The sequence below is a fragment of the Solea senegalensis genome, linkage group LG4 (genome assembly GCF_019176455.1).
Source record: "Solea senegalensis isolate Sse05_10M linkage group LG4, IFAPA_SoseM_1, whole genome shotgun sequence".
NCBI classification, from domain to species: Eukaryota; Metazoa; Chordata; class Actinopteri; order Pleuronectiformes; family Soleidae; genus Solea; species Solea senegalensis.
Window position 1 is genome coordinate 3530268 of NC_058024.1, and position 12144 is coordinate 3542411.

The 12144-nt window shown below is 40.6% G+C and overlaps 1 protein-coding gene across 3 annotated transcripts; it reads left to right on the plus strand.

Annotated features, from left to right (window-relative positions):
* The first annotated feature begins 871 nt into the window (after nt 1–871).
* LOC122768523 (globoside alpha-1,3-N-acetylgalactosaminyltransferase 1-like) lies at nt 872–4736 on the plus strand. 3 transcript variants are annotated; one of them, XM_044024576.1, is made up of 4 exons: nt 872–977; nt 1089–1133; nt 2210–2257; nt 2565–4736. In XM_044024576.1, exons 2-4 carry the CDS (start codon nt 1100–1102, stop codon nt 3509–3511), a joined length of 1029 nt encoding a protein of 342 aa, XP_043880511.1. In that variant the 5' UTR covers nt 872–977; nt 1089–1099; the 3' UTR covers nt 3512–4736. The 3 variants fall into 3 exon arrangements, with proteins under 3 accessions (XP_043880511.1, XP_043880512.1, XP_043880513.1); XM_044024577.1 differs by having other exon boundaries at nt 1092–1133; XM_044024578.1 differs by lacking the exons at nt 872–977; nt 1089–1133 and adding an exon at nt 1142–1294.
* The last annotated feature ends 7408 nt before the right edge of the window (nt 4737–12144 follow it).

Sequence of the window (12144 nt, forward strand, 5' to 3'; positions counted from 1 at the left end):
CACTCGAGTTACTGATGCTCAGAGTCTCTCTCCTGTCTGCTTCACTTCTCTGTCAACAACAGGAAAACAACAAGCTGTTATTAATCTGTTCTTTGCTGTAGCCAGTGCTGTTTTATTTCCTTTTGACTGATGCTTCAGTCAGAAGTTGTTTACACAAACAAAATCATGTTGCAATGTCTGTACGAATGTAAGAAACAAGACAAAAAAGAGAGATTGGTCATAATAAACTGCAAAGTGATGTCTTGAGTCAGTGTCTGAATGTGGCAACTGTGAAGCGTGAGTGTTCTCTGGAGTAGAGTGAGGACACTTCAGTTATCTGCACATTAGTATTGATTTCATTTTGGTTCTTTTTCATTTCTGTCTATTTTGTGATGTTATAGATTGATTTTGCATCATGTGCTTTTATTGTGAAGGATATCTTTCCATATCAAATACACACTTATATTTCAAAAAACGTCATCATAGAATCATTCACCCGTTCTGCTGCATACAGTACTACTGACTGTAGAGTCATTTATTTCTTTTTGAATGCCACCACCTTGTGGAGAACATGGGTACAACACCCTGTTCACGTAAAGTGAGCTGTGTTTTTTGTGTGTGTTATTCTGTTTCCTGTTTCCTCCCCTTTCTCAAATGCTGAAAAAATGGCATCTAGTGAGAGGAGGATGTATTTCATGGAAAGTTTATTTATGTTTATGTTTATGTTTACGATGCGACTGTCAACATGAACAACAGGAGAGAATCATGTGTGTCCATATCTCAGATGTGGACAAAATCATTTTGTTTTCCATGTCTGTTTCCTACTCTCCGCCCATTTGCCCCAGATTTCCTCTCACATCTGGTTTTCTTCTTTTTTTGTTGGGGGCTGAACACTGCAAAACCCTGAAGGGGGGAGTGTTAGAAAAGGGGAGGCAAAGAGGAAAGTATGTGAAGAGAAGTGTGAGGAAAATATTAGAAAAGCAACACAGAGGGGCAAGGTAAGAAACCAATCACCCGTCCTGGAAGAGGGAGGGAAATGCAGGGGTTGTTTTGTTTTGAGCAGAAATAGAGGATAAAGTTGTGTGTGTGTGTGTGTGTGTGTCCATCAGCAGGTGATGACATGGCGGTGCTTCCATTCTGCAAGACGCCCACAGGTCAGCATACCATGAGCCACTGCTCCTCCTCCTCCTCCTCTTCTTCCACATCACTGACGACTGCTCTGTGAAAGTTAGACTGACAGAAAAGTGCTTCTCTATAAACTGTGAGACCTGTGACGTGTGAAAGCATGTTCATCACAGGAACACGTACATGGACAGTGAGTGGCATGTGTGCATGTCAGCTCTAATCTGAGCACGTTAGAGCTAACTATTGGCTTCATTTCAAATGTTCTAACGCCGTCAGACGCCGAACTGCTGCTGTTTCCATCCACACATCATCAAAATGGACTGTCTACACTGTAAAAAGAAAATGGTTGACACACTGAAAAAATGTAAGTAATGCATTTTAGTTTGTCATCCATTTTCTTTTTTCTGTGTCGTTGTAACACCTACATTATTTCAAGTTAATCAAACTGCATTTACAAAGTTCAGTGAAGACCACTTGCTTACTTTAGTTTAAATGAACTGAATGCATTTAGGTGTTGCTTAAACCTTTTAGTTTGTCAGTAATGCATTATTAGGTTTATATTTGGCATGTCTTGTTCTTTCCTGCCCAAAATGTCCCGATCTCAGTTGACATGATGTCAGATCTTCTGTACAGCGAAACAAAAAACAATCCTATGTTTATCCATCAAAAAGGAAACTCATCAAAACCAACTTTCAAAACTACATACATTTTATATAAAGCTAAAACTGATGAATATGATGAACTAACACCAAATATCACTACATTTCTGTCACAGCAGCTCAATTATGCAAAGATCTCAATGTTGAAGTTTCAAACACATATGATATATGATGGAACAGCATGTATACATACACACACACACACATATGTATATGTATACTGTAAATAAGGTAAAGGAAGTTGTAACTTGTAAGTTAAAAGACAGAGATTCTTCAAATGTTTAGTATTTTTTAGTTCTTGATTTTTGATTTTTAAATAAAACATGTTTTTAAGTCATTTTACTTTTAATTTGTCTGAATAAAAAAGTATTTCTTTCTTTCTTTCTTATCTATTTGTTTGTGACTGAAGACTAGAGTGATGATATTTGTGTCCGTCCCTCACACAGGATCAGTCAAACTCGTCCTGTACTGTTTCCTCCTGGCTCTTATCATATGTAAGTGTACACACAACTTTATTCCACCACAACACTAAATGCACATGGGGCCAATTCATGCTCATGTCCACTGCTGTATCCTCCACATGAGGAGCCACAGGCTCAGGGGCCCCAGGGCTCTGAAGTCTACGATCCCAATGTTTTTACACGGTTTATATTGTTCACCCCTTATATCTGAAAGGGGCCCCTCGGTTAAATAAGGAAGGTTCGGTTATGTGACATCGGGGGTCCATCACAGCTTAGCTTCCTGTATTGGCTTTTGAAATAACGTCTTTTATTAAAAGAAAATTGCTTTTTTCCTCCTCAGACTTCTTCCATGGACGCAAAGCAGCCGTCAGCGTCACGCCACCTCGTCCTGTCTTTCACGCGGAGAGCCGACTAATGACAAGCATGACGCTCGTCAAAGCAACAGGGCCACAAACACCGATGGAGACACCGTGGCGGGCTCCTTTAGTGTGGGGTGACAGCCACAGCTCAGCCCGGCACAGAGAGAAATTCGCTCAGCGTGGAATCCACACGGGTGTGGTGACCCTCGTCGTGGGGAAATATAAACGCTTCATCCACCAATTCCTCTCGTCGGCTGAAATCTACTTCCTCCCCGGTCAGAGGGTCACCTATTACATTCTCACAGACAGCCCTCATTCTCTGGATCCCCCCATGGAGTTGGGGCCCAAGCGGCACGTGAAGGTGGTTCCGGTTGCCGAGCTGCCTGGGTGGAACAGGCTGGCCTATCGCCGCATGGCCCTGATTGCCGACGCCATCAGAGATCCAATCAGCGGCGAGGTGGAATACCTCTTCTGTGCTGACATTGACCAGGAGTTTGTCGCCCCCGTGGGAGAGGAGATCCTTGGTAACCTGGTGGCCACGCTGCACCCAGAGCTTTATGGGATGCCACGAAATGCATTTCCATATGAGGTTGAAGAAGTCTCCTCTGCTTGTGTGGACGAGGATGAAGGAGACTATTACTACACCTCAGAGTTTTATGGCGGCTTGGTTTCTGAGATGTACAGAATGGCTCGCGCCTGTTCCATGCTTATCCTGCAGGACCAGGCCAGTGGGGTGCTGGCAAGGGGCCTCGAGGAGAGCTATTTGAACCGCTACCTGATTGACCACAGGCCAACATGCGTGCTGTCACCAGAGTACAGCTGGTGGGATTCGGCCCTGGCTGCTGATGTGCCGGTACAGAGGCTGGTGTCCCTGGGAAGACAGTGTGAATCTTATGATCAGGAGATGAGAAAGAAGCACAAATGTTGAAATGAATGTAAAAGACGATGGGTGGATTTTGCTGGCTCAATCCATCACATACTGGACTACTGTTATGACTGTTTTGTTTCTTGTAGACCTCGTTCAGACCTGGTATTGACATCTGTCCCGCGTGATCTGATCATGTCCAGATCACGCTAAAGGTCTGAACACTCCCGATCCGTCCTGAACGCATCATCAGACATGATCTCAAACAAAAGACTCCATTTTGGCCAACTTTAGACTCTCCTAAAAAGCAGATCCAAGCACAAACAGGTTTTACACAATGACGACAGAGAATTTACATCTCGTAGCTTTTGTATACACCAAAGAGCATCTCTCCTGGGCAGAAACTTATCAGACGCCATTACTAGATAACCATCGCTACTAGAATTCTACAACCAGCCGTTGTTGTTCGGAGCCGTGAGGGAGAGAGAGAAGAGAGAGACAGACACAGCGTTGCCTCGAGCTACGCGAGATGTCATTGTGGCGAGTATCGTGTCGTTTCAAACCAGTTTGACGTGCGCAAATGTGCCGTAATGAAGTTTGTGGACATGCTCTATAAAGACTCAGTCGTCACCTGCTTCCCCCTGCTGTGGAGAAGCTGTTTGCTACACCAAGAGCATGTCCCGGGAATGACCAGAGTAAGATGACTGAACAGCCCAGGTTATACTGGCATAACACAGCTAGTTTATTAGAGTAATTCATTCATTTCCGTTCATTACTTTGAATGATCTATGTTTAACATTGTTGACGATTGACGACCTCGTGGAAATGGGCGGTGACTGCACCCTCTCCAGACCCATACTCAGTCTTATTGAGACTTTAGTCAGCCTAGGTCTGAGGACACGTGGCCACATTCTTGAACATGCACAAACACAATTTGTTGTCAGGATGGATTGGAAGCCACGTCCTCAGCTGACGTCAACAACACACTGTAGTACCTATGACAGGACTGTAGCTGCGCTGTAGCGTTGCACCGAAAAAACAGAGAAGAAGACGTTGTAAACATTAGATTGAGGGTGTCCAAACTACAGCCTGTGGGCCAATCACGGCCCTCGGTAAGATGTTGTCGGTTTTATAATGCATTATTTATGGCCAGGGATGGACTCGGATAAAAAATTGGCATTCGTCGCGCGTCACCCCCATTAGCTCAGCTGGTAAGGAGTTGCAGTTCAAGTTTTCGGGCCACGTTGAGAAAAAAAAAATTCAGACTTTGAGAATAAAGTCGTAAATGTACGCGATTAAAGTTGTAAATTTACGAGAATAAAGTCGTAAATTTATGAGATTAAAGTCGTGAGAATAAAGTCTTAATTTACGAGATTTAAATTGTAAATTTACAAGCTATTTAAACCTGTTGTTTAAGAAGAGGAGAGCAAAAAAATCTTTTTCCGCAGAAAGAACCAGGGGGAAATGGCTGGAACTGGTCGACTGCAGGATTATCAGTGGCTGCATCAGCAGGTCATTCAGAGGGGTTTTGTGGTTTCTCTAGTTTATCATATGAATCCATTTACCATAAGGCGTTGGGGTCTCTCTGGACCTTGACTCCTCTTGGATCCAAAATCTTAATTATCAGTCTGAATGTTTCTAGAGAAACCACAAAACCCCTCTGAATGACCCGCTGATGCCTCCACTGATAACCCTGCAGTCCAAGTCCGTCTGGTTCTTTCTGTGGAAAAGAAGCATTTTCTTGCATATTCTTTTTAAAGTCCTGATACTTATGACAATGTGATGCTGATGTGCCAAAAGATGATGAAGTATCTCCTTGTTTGTGAAACCTATTCTAAAGTACAATTCCAGGTTACAATATTACAACTTTATTCTCCTAAATGTACGACGTTATTCTCGTAAATTTACAACTTTATTCTCGAAGTCTGTGATTTATTTATTTTTTCTCAATGTGGTCTCGCTCATGCAGACTAGTGGAGCCAGGAATCGAACCCATTGAGCTACCGTCGGCACTATCTAGTAACGTCATTTGTTGATCCAGGTGCACATTTTCACAGTTTAGTGTAGGGCTGCACCAATACCCCTTTTTTCTGGCTGAGCAAAAATTGGATTACTTACATGTGAGTACTTGCCGATACTGAGTACTTAATACCACAACAACAAAAACTGTACTGTAAACAAAATACAACAATAGATTACTGCATTACTATTACTGCTGTTTAATGAAGAGTGAGTACAATTCCTTTCCTTGTTCACTTAAAACATTTGGGTTAAACAACTTAGAAGCCTCTTCTGTAATGGTATCAGTAGTTTCATGAATACAAATACGAGTATCTGTGCGTCTCTGGTTTAGTGTAAAGTATTGAACTCAATCATGTTATGATAAAAATCAATATATCTCTACACTAGCTACTGCATTCAAATGTTGGCATTAGCTTTCTTTGTCCACTCCCGCGTCACTGGTCATCCCCACCTTGTCTAATCAGCATGAGGGTCATTCTCCCAGACTCCTCCCCCTTTGATAATCAGTGAAAGCTGTCGCTCCGTTGCCTTTCTCTCTCCGGTAGAACACGGAGTGAGTGATTCAGAAGCTCGTCTCACTCATCACCTAAAGGCTCTGCTGTACTTCCGCGAACAAGCTGCTGGCTCTGCAGCCCAGATTGGGTCCGCGTGGGCCAGATTTCTCTCACAAACCACACCCCCTGCACTGCTCTCTTTCTCATTTCTCAGTCCACTTCATGGCATTTTTCAAAATCCAGCATTGGGCGGCGTTAGCCTTACAAGAGAGGGTTTTGTTAGCCTTTAATTCCAGGTGCTTTTACATGTAATCCAATCTCTGAGAAAGGATGTTAATCCCGGGTCTGCATGGGGCCTAAGAGATGGTCTTTGGTCAAGATGAAGATAAACCATATTTTTCAGTCTATGTTCAATCAATAACTCAAAATTTCCATTCGATTTTCCTTTCCAATGAAGCCCATGGCCACACCAAAACAAACGGCACAATTTGCTCTCTATTTAGGACTCATTTGTGTGAATAGCACCTCTGTGTGGCTGCTGTATCATCCACTGCAGACAAAACACAATTGACCTGTCGCTTTAAACCAATCTCTGTCCTCTCCATTAATGTCAGCAAAGGAGATACTGCTCCAGCTGCTTTGTGGTCACCAGTGATAAGAGTCAACAGTGTGAGTGCACACTTTCCCCACAGTGGCCAATCATTAACTGGAAGTGCTGCTGTTTCAAGGTCTTTAAATACCAGGTGGGGGCAAAAAAGGGAAACAACAAGATGCTATGCCTTCAGGTTACATGAGCAGAAATAACCTCGGCTCCAGAAGCATCTTGCTTTAAAACTGGGGAAACTGGATGTAAATTTCCATAAAAAAAATAATTTGGTTTCTTCCGGGTATTGAAGTAAAATTAATATTGAAGTAAAGTGTTGACTGAAATGAGCTGATTTCAGTGGTTGTTGTGTTATTCGTGTGTCAGTCTGCCTTCTTTCTCCCACACACACACTCATACTGCTCCCTCTTCCCTGTGTGCTGTGTTTTAATGGGAGGGTTAAGCAGCAGCAGATGGCTGCTTCTCACTGCCAGAGAGAATCTGTCCTCGCGGCCAGATCGCCACGTTGAACGAAGTTGGAGGTGAACTTCAAGATAATCCTGCGTTTTTTTTCCTACTTTTCTTTTTTCTCAAGCAAAATGATCAACATTTCTCACATATCTATTGAAGTAGACTTATTGCCATGCACATTTGATTTAGAGTTCATATGAATCTCCCAGTAAAATGAAACGTTCTGTCTCTTAACACTCTACTTTCACATATCAGCATATGTATATAGTACAATACAGCTGCCGTCTGCAGCTGTTCTAAAACATCTGCTGTGGTTTTGTTAAGAAGACCTCTGTCACGTGTACTTGAAAGCATATGCTTTTTGCATAGGCTGACTAATCCATGCTGAGTTTGTCTTTTCATGCCACGATGCAAAGCAGTTTAAAGAATTATGGGTTTAATCCTTGCTATGTGGTTCACTGGTGGTCAGCACAACCTGAGGCAGATGAAAAGCCAGGATAGTAGTCGTTCACACAAAAATATGCACATTTTTAATACGTTTCGATGATTATCAACGATTATGGATATATATATCGCTCTTGTGTAGATGAGCCACATATTTGCCTGCATCCCAAAGATTACTCCAAATTCCTGGTCCGTTCTAGCGTTTGCTGGTGTAAATAAGTCTGGTATATGTGGCGATGATTCTTCTTCATATGAAGATAAAACCCAGCCTTAACCATTAGCACATCAGCTAAACCACACACATTTAACTGATGTAACAATAGCAACAGAAACATTCTGATGATGAATAATTGCTGTAATCTGTGGGTAATTACTGTATGTTTGGGGGGGTTTTTTTAGAGGGAAAAAAAGTACAGTTAATCACTTTTCAATCTCTATGAACTATAATCCAAACGCTAATCTGGATGCAAAGTGGAGCTCACCTGTCTCTCATGTGTGAGCACAGAAGGAGGAAGCTGGTGCATCTGGAGAAAATCTGACCCAGGACATTACTGCGAGCTAAGGCGGCACTGCAGTGCCTACTTATTAGTGTCAATTATAGGTTACTAACAGGTAAGAGACATTTTGATGATGGAGCAATTACTCTAGGTGTTGATGACTCAAATTCTCTATACTTTTACTGTGTTAAAATATACAATATACAAGGTAAATAAAATGCTACATGTTACAGGTGAAGTGTACACAGTTAGTTTGGGTTTTTTGAAGTGTGATTGTTTGAGGCACTGAAATAACAAAGAATGGGACGCTCACTCTCACTGAATATACGGCCGCTAGTAGTTACACGGTAAAAAGGTAAAGGTTAAGTGCCTGACATTTGGGGTGGTTATTTAGCAGAATTGAATGTACTACCCTTGAGTATGTTTGTATAAGTGTAAAACTGCTTTAAAATAAAGCTAAATAGCTTTATAAATAGCTTTTTATATGTTTTTTAAACCAGGTCTTTGCTATGCAGAGGATGCAATCTTGTTTCTACAGCAGCCTAAAGTGGAAGATTGCTAAGGAAATAAAGAAGAGTAACTCTGGCCAAATAAACCTGATGCATAAACTAACAGAAGACGAAAATGACAGAGAGTTGGAGAATGAAGAAGTGGAGAGGTTTGTGAAAAGGGTGTTTACATCCTTTCTGGATATGTCTGTGACTTTATCTAGTTGTTAGACAACCTTTTTACAGCAGTTTACAAACCCCTGAATCTCCCACACCAAATTCCATAGGGAAAGGTTTTTGTGAGCAATTTTTGCTCACAGGGTCTATGGGACTGCTGGACTCGTGTTACTTTGTTTTAGTGTCTACTCACAACAAAGTAATTCAAACACAGAAATCACAAAATAACACATTTCAGCTAACTGACAGAGGCATTCATGTAAAATAGTTTCCTGAACTCAGGTTTCAAACTCAGAGCAATCTCACCAACCCCAATTTGGGATTAAAAGATGGCTGCCTCCATACAAACACCGCTAATCTCTGACTTCTCAACTGGAACGTGCAGCATTATCTGCTAAGGTTATACCATTATGTGTATGTGTATTTTTCAATCATTAATAACCCAACCATCGCAGGATAAGTTACAGGAAGCATTTGAATTTTCACCCAAAACTTGCAACTAACCATTATTTTTCATGATTGATGAATCTGTCAATTATGTTTTGTCTACAAACCAAATGATTTCTTTGTCATTTGGAGCAAAGAAAGCAGACACTCTTCACACACTGCCAAATATTGACAGTCACTCCTGTTAAATATCTGTCAACAACAGTGTGTTTAGGGATTTAGCAAGAAAGAAAACTTCATGTTTAGAATTTATTTCCTTTAATTAAAGCTGACATTAACGATGGGAAACTGTTTATGGCACCATACCACTTTATCATGTCACAAACAAAAGTATCTACTGATAAACTTGGAAGCTGTTAAAAACACATTTGTGCTGTAGCCATTTCAAATACATCCTTCTCCAACTGTGTAACAAATAAATATTAATCTCCCATAAAGACGAGATAAACAGTGGCTTCATTTACATTTTTACAGTCTGTGCATCGTGAAGCATGTGATATAGGATTTGTTATTAGATTGTATCAGATTTCCAATATTCAATGGAGTGATTTTATGCAGTTTCCAATCAATACCGATACTGAGTATCGCATTGGCTCATCTCTATTTACTTCATTAGCATTTCAGTAAAATAATCACATGGGAAACTGCTTTATCACTGCTTTGTCATTATCACTCCTGATTAAAGACATGAACATTTGATTCAAATAAATGCCAGGCCAAACAATGAGCCTATTAATCATTAACCTCTATAGCCAAGCAGTAAAGATGAAGATATATCATCCTTCAAAGTAGCAAAATGAAGCAAGTACTTCACAGTTTCACAGTCTCCCATATCTTCCTGAGCGTAAGGTTAAGTCTCAAACAAAGGATGTGTCATTTTAGTCTATTGTTCACACTGTGCTCTTAAACGTCTCTCACGTGACACCCTCAGGGCTTTTGTCAACACACAAGCTCTAAAATGAATGAGTCCCACCCACCCTAAAGGCTTTATTTCATTGTTTGCGCGACTTGAATTTAACAGTCAGTATTTAAATGTGTAAGTTGTTGGAGCAGGAGAAACAATGCTTGCTCTGAGGCAACGCTGTCAATGCAGTCAGGGTTGCAAATGAGGGGAGCACTATATTTTCTTTTTTGTTCAAACTTAACTTGTGTTCATTGTGTGTGTGTGCGTGCGTGCGTGCGTGTCACAAACACTGACCATGACTTCCTGTATAAACAGTATGTCTCGTTTTATGATTTTATGTAAGTAAATGGCCTCCTTGGTGGACAATTCTATTCTATTCTTGTCAGGACCAGTAGACCTCATTGAGACCAAACCTGTTCTAGTGAGCTAGAACCTCATTTCTGAGGAACTGGTAAAGTTTAGGGCTAACATTTGAATTGTGGTTAGTTTATGGTTATGGTTGAGGTTAAAGATAAAGCTTTGTTTAGCTTGTCCAAAAGCCAAATTAACTGAAGTCACTGAGGGTCCTTAAAAGGATAGCTGCACAGCCCTGTGTGTGTGTGTGTGTGTGTGCTTTCCTCTCTCTGTGTGTATTATGTGTGTGTGTGTGTGTTTGAGAGAGACAGATCAGGGGGATGGGTGGGGTGCAGAGCCATGGTAATCTCCTGGATTCATGCAGGCCTTCCTCCACCCTGCCTGAGGCGATGCCACACCACAACATGCTGCCCTAATCACCAAGTCAAGGGGACTGACAGTGGGAGATAGCGGAGGTGCAGCTCACATGAGGACACACTTGTGCCTATTGTGCTGATGTCACTTTACATCCCATATCATTTAAACTGAACCACATGAAAGATGTCTACAGGGCAACATTTAGGCAATGCAGTTGATTTTTGAATACACTGGACCCAGGTGCCTTGTCTTATATGAATTAGTCAAAAATACTTATTAGATATTGTTTGAAAACTTCATTCATCTCACAGTGTGTGACAAATATTTCATTTAAAAACGGCAGAACATGTGCACATATTTTTGTTTGTAGGGAAAACTACTTTACACTTGCATATATGTTTATATTGTCTTATTTTATTAATTTTCATTAAAGAGGATGCTCTGTTTATTCATTGTTGTACATTTTACTAGGACACTGAAAGCACATATGTCTTGATTGTGGCATATTTTTTGCATATTTCTTTTTATAATATATACATATATAACACTATATATATATACATATATGTACATACAGTATATGTAAACATAATATTTATTATTAATATACAGCAATAAATGGTAACAAAAGAAACATAATTAATGCAAGTGTCCTGGAGAACATACTTGTACACATATGGCAGTTCGACTCATATTACCTGGTACCTGGTACTTTTTTAGTTCTTGCTCATGCAAGGTTCCAAACAAGCGATACCATGTGTGACGTTGACAGACTGCCGGCCACTGATTGGCAGAGTTTCGACACTGGAAGAGTCATGGGCGCAACGGGCGACACTAGAATCAAACCCAAACAATGCCAAACACTGAGAAGGTACTATGTTCTCATGGAAAACCAACCGAAGTGGAAAAGTGGATGTATTGGCGATTTTCTCTAGTAGAAAAGCGCCAATACATCTACAAAAACCAACACACTCATATGTATGTTCATATACACTTTGACAGACTATATAGGATAAGTCAAAAATAATGTTGAAAGTTAAACTACTGTCATTGGATTAAACACACAAAAAAAATCACAAGCATCCATTTCTGCAAAACTAGTTTGTTATGATGAAATAAAAATGCAAAGGCATGTCAGAGTTTTCTGTAGTAGACTGTACAAAGCTTCCTTTAAGAGTTTCCCTGGGCTAGATTTAGTTTTACTGTGTCAGCAGAGCACAGCAGGCACAGGCACAGGCACTTCTGCTATAGGGGGTAACCTAGTATGAGAGAGAAGCTACAGGTCTGCAGAAAAATAGAAGCCCAGTGAGTGGATTTTGACCATAAAACTCCATAGTGTTGCTTTTTATCTGCAAATAAATTAAATGACAGTCTATACATATATATATGTATATATATATACATATATATATATACATATATACGTGTATATATATATATATATATATATATATATAT

Coding starts and splice junctions, on each gene's coding strand:
- LOC122768523 (XM_044024576.1), top strand. CDS start 1,100: ATGGCGGTGCTTCCATTCTGCAAGACGCCCACAG. Junction 1,134..2,209: donor ATTCTGCAAGACGCCCACAG/GTCAGCATACCA, acceptor TCCCTCACACAG/GATCAGTCAAACTCGTCCTG. Junction 2,258..2,564: donor CCTCCTGGCTCTTATCATAT/GTAAGTGTACAC, acceptor TTTCCTCCTCAG/ACTTCTTCCATGGACGCAAA.